The sequence below is a fragment of the Choloepus didactylus genome, chromosome X (assembly GCF_015220235.1).
Source record: "Choloepus didactylus isolate mChoDid1 chromosome X, mChoDid1.pri, whole genome shotgun sequence".
NCBI lineage: Eukaryota > Metazoa > Chordata > Mammalia > Pilosa > Megalonychidae > Choloepus > Choloepus didactylus.
The window spans coordinates 151,042,715-151,051,654 of record NC_051334.1 but is presented as its reverse complement, the minus strand read 5'-3'; the positions used below and the strand labels follow the sequence as shown (position 1 = coordinate 151,051,654).

The 8,940-nt window shown below is 42.2% G+C and overlaps 1 protein-coding gene across 1 annotated transcript; it reads right to left on the bottom strand.

The window, feature by feature from the left end:
* Positions 1-311: 311 nt before the first annotated feature.
* TEX13D (TEX13 family member D) lies at positions 312-2,093 on the bottom strand. Its single transcript, XM_037820901.1, is given in 1 exon segment — positions 312-2,093. A coding segment is annotated over 1 exon segment (1,782 nt).
* Between the last annotated feature and the right edge of the window lie 6,847 nt (positions 2,094-8,940).

Here is an 8,940-nt window from a genome sequence, read left to right as displayed (position 1 = left end):
AGAAATCCCCTATTTAAAGAGTAAGTGTGGTATTCACTCCTAGTCCCTCTTTGTTAATATAGATGAATAAGAACATAAATTTGTATGTATTTCTGTGTGTGCCCACAATGATAAAAAATGGTTAATTTGGGTAATGGATTATTTTATTTGTTTCATTATGTTAATTTTAGTTTTCCAACTTCCCATGAAGTAAATAAATTAGGTTTTGATCAGAAAGGAGCCTCAGGAAATTGATTTTCCTTGGAGTGTGTTTCCATCCTTACTCACCTTGCTGAAATCAGTGAGCTTGTCCTGGGTCAAGGCCTCTACTCTCAACTGGAATAGACTTTCTTGCATTTATAGCAGGCCATGCACCAGGAAAAATTCATCGCTTTACACCATGGGCAGTCCCAATTGGCAGGACTGCAAACTGAGGCAGGCTTTTCCTGTTGCTGGGATTCCAAGGTTTTTTTCCCTTTGGGTTACTTGGCCTTCTGCCCCTGGGGCTGCTGTTTTATGGGGCTTTCTCTTACAAAATGGCTCCTGCTGTCCCCCAGGGGGGCCATCCCCTGGGGCCTTTCTGGACCTTCTTCCTGAATGTGGCTCCAGCTGGTCCCCCATAGGCCCGTCACTTGGGATCTCACTTGACCTTCTTCTTGGCTGTGGCTCCTACTGTCCTCCAGATGAGGTGTCCCCTGGGACCTCGCTGGATCTTCTTTTCGGTTGTGGCTCCGGCTGGTCCCACAGTGGGCCATTCCCTGGAGCCTCACTTGACCTTTCTCCTGGCTGTGGTTTCTACTGCCCCCCAAGGGTGTGGTCCCCTGGTGACTCACTTGACCTTCTTCCTGGATGTGACTCCTGCTGTCCCCCAAGGAGGCAGTTCCCTGGGACCTTATTGGATCTTCTTCCTGGCTCCTGTTCCTGCTGTCTCCCAAGGGGACTGTCCCCTGTGGCCTCTCTGAACTTTCTTCCTGAATGTGGCTCCTTCTGTCTCCCTTGGGAGCTGTCCCCTGGGGCCTCTCTGGACCTTCCTCTTGGCTGTGTCTCCTATTACCCTCCAGGTGGGGTGTCCCCTGGGGCCTCACTTGACCTTCTTCCTGGCTCTGGCTCCAGTTGGTCCCTAGGGGGGTGACCCCCTGAAGTCTCACTGGACCTTCCTCCTGACTGTGGCTCCTGCTGTCCCCCAGAGGGGCTGTCCCCTGGGGGATCACAGGACCTTCTTCCTGGCTATAGCTCCTCTGGTACCACAATGGGGCCACCTCCTCCTGGAAACCCACTGCAATCCACAGGCAAAGTGGGTAGATACCTCCAGGAGGCATCTGAAGTGGGACTGCTGTTGCTTCTGTTTCCATGACTACTACAGGTGGTAGAGGTGGCAAATACATGAATCCCATTGGGAGTGGCTGGGGGACTAGGAATGGGTATGGCACTGGCATTGGCGTAGGGGGTGGAATGACATGGACCCAAGGAACCGGGGGTCCTGGCACATAAAGCACTGCTGCCGGGACTCCCATCTGGGCTTCCAAATAAAGCCTTCCCTGCACCCTCACGGCCACCACCACTCCATGCTCTCCTGCATTCAGGGGCCACACCACAGGCCCATGCTGCTGGGCTCGTGGCCAGGGCATGATATACTGGGGCAATGGGGCGACCAGGACAGACCTTCCTGCTTGGAACAGCTGCCCGCGCAGCAGGTCGCGCTCATTCAAAGCCTGCTGCAGGGCGGCCCTCGTGTAGTGCAGCTGCGCAGCCACGTCCTCTCTCTCTTCGCGCAGCCGCTGCAGCTCGGAGGCCAAGGCCCAGGCGGCTGCCTCGCGCTCCTCCACCTGCTCCTGTAGCCGACGAACCCGACGCCCCTGTTGCTCCCGCTGCTGCACCGCCAAGCGCACGCTCAAGGCCAGGGTGCTCCAGGCACAGGCCCTCTTGGTGGCGCGCGGCACCTGCGGGTCGGCCACAATGGCTCGCAGCTGGTCCTCCACTTCGTTCCACGGCCGCGAGCAGAAGGCCAGGTAGAAGTCCGGGCCACCGCCGTTCATAAGGACTTCCTTGTTGATGAATCTGATCACTTCATTGTGGCAGAAGCCGCTCCCGTGGTCCCCAAAGTCCACGGCCATGGCTGCTGAGGCCTAGTCAGCCGGACCTGTCTCACAGAATGCTGCAGTCAAATAGCCCCTCAACCCCTCACTCAGTCCTAGTTCAATCCTTGACCAGTCCTGGCCTTTTCCTCAGCCTCCTTCCTCCCTCCCCCTCTAGTTCTCCTCACAAAGACTGAAGCCTAGTCCCTCACCACACCAACCGGTAGCACAATGATGGCATGGCACGTCACAGACAGGCTCTGAGTCACGCTGCAAAGCCTGCTGGGACCCACCTTCCTCCACACAGGGCCCCCTGCATAGCGGACTTCTTGGGTTGGCTGCACCCACTTCCACCTGAGAACAACCTCTCTCCTCAGAGTGCCCCCTGCAGGCAGCCGGGCTAGGTGGAGGCACTTGGGACTATAGTGAGCCCACAGAGAACTCTCATTTCCAAGAGCTTTGGAAAGACAGCACACAGCTACATGGAATGAATTCTTAACCTTGGAGTATGCCATGAATAAATGCATAGGGGGCTGCTTTAGGCTCAGCTCTTTCTCCCCTAAGTCTTGGTTGCTACTTCAAACATTCTATACAGTATTCAATCTGTCTGCACACTTCTCTCCTCAACCTAAGCAGATGAACTTGGAATCCCTGTTATGAAAAAAATCAAGCAAAAGAACCATGAAGTCCTTGAACTCTCCCTGTAATTTCACTCCCAGGTTTACCTGGTCACCCTGGTCTCAGAGGGTGTCTTTCTTCTTCTTTCAGACTAAATTATTTTACCATGGTCTGCATCTTCCCTACAAAAAATGCCAAAGGGAGTCCTTCAAGCTTATATGATAAGACATTAAACAGTAACTCAAATCCATGCAAAGAAATAAACATAGCCATAAAGATAACTACATAGGTAAATATAAAAGACAGTATTAATGTGTTTTTGGTTTGTAACTCCTCTTTTTTCCCTAAATGATTTAAAATCCAACTGCATGAAACATTAATTATAAATATATGTTTATGGACACAAAAGTATAGAGATGTAATTTGTGACAATAACAACAAAAGGGGGAGACAGAGCTATATAGAAGCAAAGTTTTTACATACAACTGAAATTTAATTGGAATTAATCCAAAATAGATTGTTAAAAATTGCCATGTGAATTGTAATCCCCAAAGCAACCACTCAGAAAATAACTAAAAAATATACAGAAAAGAAAATGAAAATAAATTTACAAAAAGTAAATTAAACACAGTATAAGTAAGTAATTGAACAATTGAGGAACAGAAAAGATAAAAGACATATAGGAAAAAAAACAGAAAAATGTCAAAAGTTCTTCCTTATCAGTAATTATAGTAAATGCTAATGGGTAAAACTCTACAATTAAAGACAAGGATTGGACTTCCGGGAAGATGGCAGAAAAGGATAAGCAGAGCTCACTCCTCCACCATGGAACAACTGGAGAAAAGGCAGATAATGACCAGGACAGCAGTTCCAGGGTTCAGTTGATCAGAAAAGGACCTCTGCATTATATAGGGAAGACCTGGATGAAAAAGCAGAGAAACTGGGCCTGGGAAGTTGGGGTGAGTGTGCTCAATCATGACCACCCCTGAGGCCCACTGCTGCATGCTAGCAAGATCAGGCAACTGAGGAATGGCCCACCCCTACTTGGGCTGCTGGCTAGGGGAGCCAACCCTCTCAGTCCCACAGCCTAGAGTTCCCATACAGTAATCTGGGAGCCAGCAGACTCATTTTATCCACACACAGAGAACTTGCTGCAGTGTCCCCACCCCTGTGGCAAGCTGCTGTGGGTGCCTGGTTTGGGGAGAGACAGGGAAGCCCTGCCCTCAGGAGGAGATGGGAAAGCAGAGTAGTGCCAATCAGACAATTGTTGGTGAGAGAGACACTCTGGGTTCCACTGCCTCTATCCTTTCTTCATGGAGGCCCAAGGAGCTCACTGAGTACATGAGCAGAGGAGTGGGAGTGAGGGAGGGACCTGCATTGCAACACCAGGCACACTTCCCTCATCCCTGAAGCCTGTTGGTTCACACCAGCCTGAGTCTTGCTGGCCAGCAAAAAACAGTGCACTTTTGGGCTGACTGCTGGCTGGACAAGTTGAAGCTTTCAGTCCTGCAACCCAAGGTTTTTCCACACAGGAGTCTGGGAATCACCAGACCCATTGTGCACATAAGCAGGGTCTTGGTTGATGTGCCCAGTGCCCACCCTTCACCCCCAGAGCCAGTGATGTCCAGCACAAATGGAGGCCTGTGTCCTTGACTGGATTGTTGCCTGGCTGGGTCTCTGCCCAACAGGATGCTGCAGTCAGGGAGAGGTGGGGTTGTTGGGAAGAGGTGGTCCAAGGGCACCATCTGCTAGAAAGACCAGAAAAGTGCAGTCTGGCAAGCTGCTTTTCTGCCCAGCCTCTAACAGATTTCTGAAAAGGGTTACACCCCACCACACATGAGGCTCTGGCCCTAATTTTGCTGGGAATCACTGGCAAACCAAGTGCCAAAGTAGATTTTCAACACAAATCCAAGCAACTACAAAATCTTACATGAGAGAGGGAAATCATCTTTCAAAATAACTTTACCAAGATAATCAAATGCCAAGAAACCAGCAAAAATTACAAAGCACATGAGGAAGCAAGCCAAATGATCAAATCAAATTTAAAAGCCAGAGGAGACACAGAATTTGGAACACTAATCAAATATGCTCAAACAAATCTCCTAAATAACTTCAATGAGATCGCTAAAGAGATAAAAGATATCAGGAAGACACTAGAAGAGCATAAAGAAGAATTTGAAAGAATAAATAGAAAAATAGCAGTTCTTACAGAAATGAAAGATACTGTAGATCAAATTAAAAATATATTAGAGACACACAACAGCAGATTTGAAGAGAGAAGAAAGAATAAGCAAACTAGAAGACAGAGAAACTGAATTAAAATGCACAAAAGAACAAATGGTGAAAAAGATGGAAAATTTTGAATTGGGTTTCAGGGAGATGATTGACAACATGAAGCATACAAATATAAAAATAATCAGTGTCTCAGGAGAAGAGAAGAGTAAAGAGCTAGGAAGATTATTTGAGGAGATAATTGGAGAAAACCTCCCAAACCTTATAAAACACATAAATATGCAAATAAAAGAAGGCCAATGAACTCCAAATAAAATAAATCCAAATAGACCCACTGCAAGGCACATACTAATCAGACTGTCAAATGCTGAAGAAAAGGAAAGAGTTCTGAAAGCAGCAAGAGAAAAGCAATTCACCACATACAACAGAAGCCACATAAGACTAAGTGATGACTATACATCAGGCACCATGGAAGGCAATGTTCTATATAAGATTCTGAAAGAGAAAAATTGCTAGCCAGGAATTCTTTATCCAGCAAAGCTGTCCTTCAAATGTGAGGAGAGTTTAAAATTTTCACAAATAAATAAATGCTGAGAGAACTTGTTAACAAGAGACCTGCCCTGCAAGAAATACTAAAGGGAGTTCTGTTGGCTGAAAAAAGAAGTCAGGAGAGAGAGATCTGGAAGAGGGTACAGAATTGAAGAGTATCAGTAAGGATAAAAATAGAAAAAAAGTTGTTCTGACAAAAACAAATGATAAGGTGGTTGAAGCCTTTAGAGTAGTAACTTTGAATGTTAATGGATTAAACTCCTCAATCAAAAGACACAGATTAGCAGAATGTATTAAAAATGTGATCCATCTGTATGCTGTTTACAAGAGACTCATCTTAGACCAATGAAACAAATAGGTTGATATTGAAAGGATGGAAAAAGATATTTCATGCAAGTAGTAACCAAAAGAAAGCTGGGGTAGCTATGCTAATATAAGACAAAAAAGGTTTTAAATGCAAAGATGTCATAAGAGACAAGGAAGAACACTATATATTAATAAAAGGGGAAATTCACCAAAAGGAAATAACAATCATAAATGTTTATGCACCCAAACAAAGTGCTCCAAAGTACATGAGGCAAACACTGGCAAAACTGAAGGGAGCAGTAGATGTTTCTACAATAATAGTGGGAGACTTCACACCACTCTCTCCAATAGACAGAACAACTAGACAGAGGATCAATAAGGAAATAGAGATCCTAAATATTATAAATGAATTAGACCCAACAGACATATATAGAACATTGCCTGCCAAAACACCAGGATGTATATTCTTCTCAAGTTCCCATGGAACATTCTCCAGGATAGATCATATTCTGGGGTACAAAACAGGTCTTAATAATTTTTAAAAAATTGAAATTATTCAAAACACTTTCTCTGATCATAATGGAATGAAGTTGGAAATCAATAACCACCAAAGAACTAGAATTTCACAAATATATGGAGGCTAAAAAACACTCTTAAGAATCAGTGGGTTAAAGAAAAAACTGCAAGAGAAATCAGTAAATATCTAGGGACAAATGAAAATGAGAAAACAACACATCAAAACCTATATGATACAGTGAAGGTGGTGCTGAGAGGGAAATTTATAGCTCTAAAGTTATGTTAAAAAGGAAGAAAGAGCTAAAACGAATGACCTAACTGAACTGAAGAAATTAGAGAAAGATCAACAAGCTAACCCTAAAGCAAGTAGAAGAAAAGAAATAACAAACAATAAAGTGGAAGTAAATGAATTGGATAACAACAACAATTAAAAAAAAAAAAACAATAGAGGGACTCAATAAAACCAAAAGTTGGTTCTTTGAAAAGATCAAGAAGATTGACAAACTCTTGGCTAGACTGACAATATGAAAAAGAGAGAAGATGCAAATAAACAAAATCAGCAATGAGAAGGGGTCATTACCGTGGACCCCAAAGAAACAAAAAAGAATCATAAGAGGATAAAATGAACAACTATATGTGAAAAAACTTGACAACTTAGTTGAAATGGGCTATTTCTTAGAAAACACAAACAACTTATACTGACTTGAGAAGAAAAAGCAGACCTCAACAAACCAATCCCAAGTAAAGATATTCAGTCATCAAAAATCTCCCTACAGAGGAAAGCCCAGGGTGAAGTGGCTTCACAGAGGATTTTTACCAAACATTCTGAGAAGAACTAACACCATTCGTGTTCAAATTCTTCCAAAAAATTGAAGAAAAGGTAACACTACCTAACTCAATCTATGAAGCTAACATCATTCTAATTCCAAAACCCGATAAAGACACTACACAAAAGGAAAACTACAGACCAATCTCCCTAATGAATATAGTTGCAAAAATTCTCAGCAACATACTTGCAAAATGAATCCAATAGCACATTAAACCCATGACCAAGTGGGTTTTATTCCAAGCATGCAATGATGGTTCAACACAAGAAAATCAATTAATGTAATACAATACATTAACAAATCAAAGGGGAAAAATCACATGATCATCTTGATTGATGTTGAAAAGACATTCAACAAAATTCAGCCTCTTTTCTTGATAAAAACACTTTGAAATGTAGGAATAAAAGAAAACTTCCTCAATATGATAAAGGAAGGGCATATATGATATGACAAACCCACAGCCAACATTGTACTCAATAGTGAGAAAATAAAATTCTTCCCTCTAGGATCAGGAATGAGACAAGGTTGCCAACTGTTATCACTATTATTCAACATTGTGCTAGAATTTCTATCTAGAGCAATTAGGCAAGAAAAAGAAATAAAAGGCATCCAAATCAGAAAGGAAGAACTAAAACTCTCATTATTTGCAGATGACATAATTCTGTATTTGGTAAATCTCAATAAATCTATGATAAATCTAGTTTGCTAATAAACAAATTCAGGAAAGCGGCAAGATACAAAATTAACACACAAAAATCAGTAGTGTTTCTATACAATAGTAATGAGCTGAGGAGGCAATTAAGAAAAAAAATTCCATTCACAATTGCAACTAAAAGAATCAAGTATCTAGGAGTAAACATAACCAAGGATGTAAAGGACCTGTACACAGAAAACTTCAAAACACTGCTAAAAGAAATTAAAGAAGACCTAAAGAGGTGAAAGGACATTTTGTGTTCATGGATAGGAAGGCTAAATGTTATGATGTCAATTCTACCCAAATTGATCTACAGATTCAACACAATACCAATCAAAATTCCAACAACCTACTTTCAGACTTTGAAAAGTTAGATATCAAATTTATTCAAAAGGGAAAAGGACCTTGAATAGCCAAAAAAAAAAAAAAATCCTTAAAAAGAAGTAGGAGGCCTTACACTTCCTGACTTTAAAGCTTATTATAAAGCCACAGTGGTCAAAACAGCATGGTACTGACACAAAGATAGATATATTGATCAATGGAATTTAATTGAGAATTAAGAAACAGACCTACAGATCTATGGTCAATTTATTTTTGACAAGGCCCTCAAATCCATTGAACTGTGACAGAATAGTCTTTTCAATAAATGGGACTGGGGGAACTGTATATCCATATGCAAATGAATGAAAGAGGATTCCTATCTCATACCTATACAAAATTAACTCAAAGTGGATCAAAGACCTAAATATAAGAGCCAGTACCATAAAACTCCTAGAAGAAAATATAGGAAAACATCTTCAAGACCTAGTGATAAAAGGTAGCTTCTTAGACCTTACACCCAAAGCACAAGCAATGAAAGAAAAAAAAGGTAAATGGTAACTCCTCAAGACTGAACACTTCTGTGCTTCAAAGGACTTTGTCAAAAGGGTGAAAAGGCAACCAACTCAGTGGGAGAGAATATTTGGTAACCATATGTCTGATAATGGTTTGATATCCAGAATATATAAAGAAATCCTACAATGCAACAATAAAAGGACAACAACCCAATTATAAAATGGGCAAAAGATGTGAATAGACATTTTTCCAAAGAGGAAATACAAATAGGTAAAAAGCATCTGAAAAGATGTTCATCTTCTTTAACTAT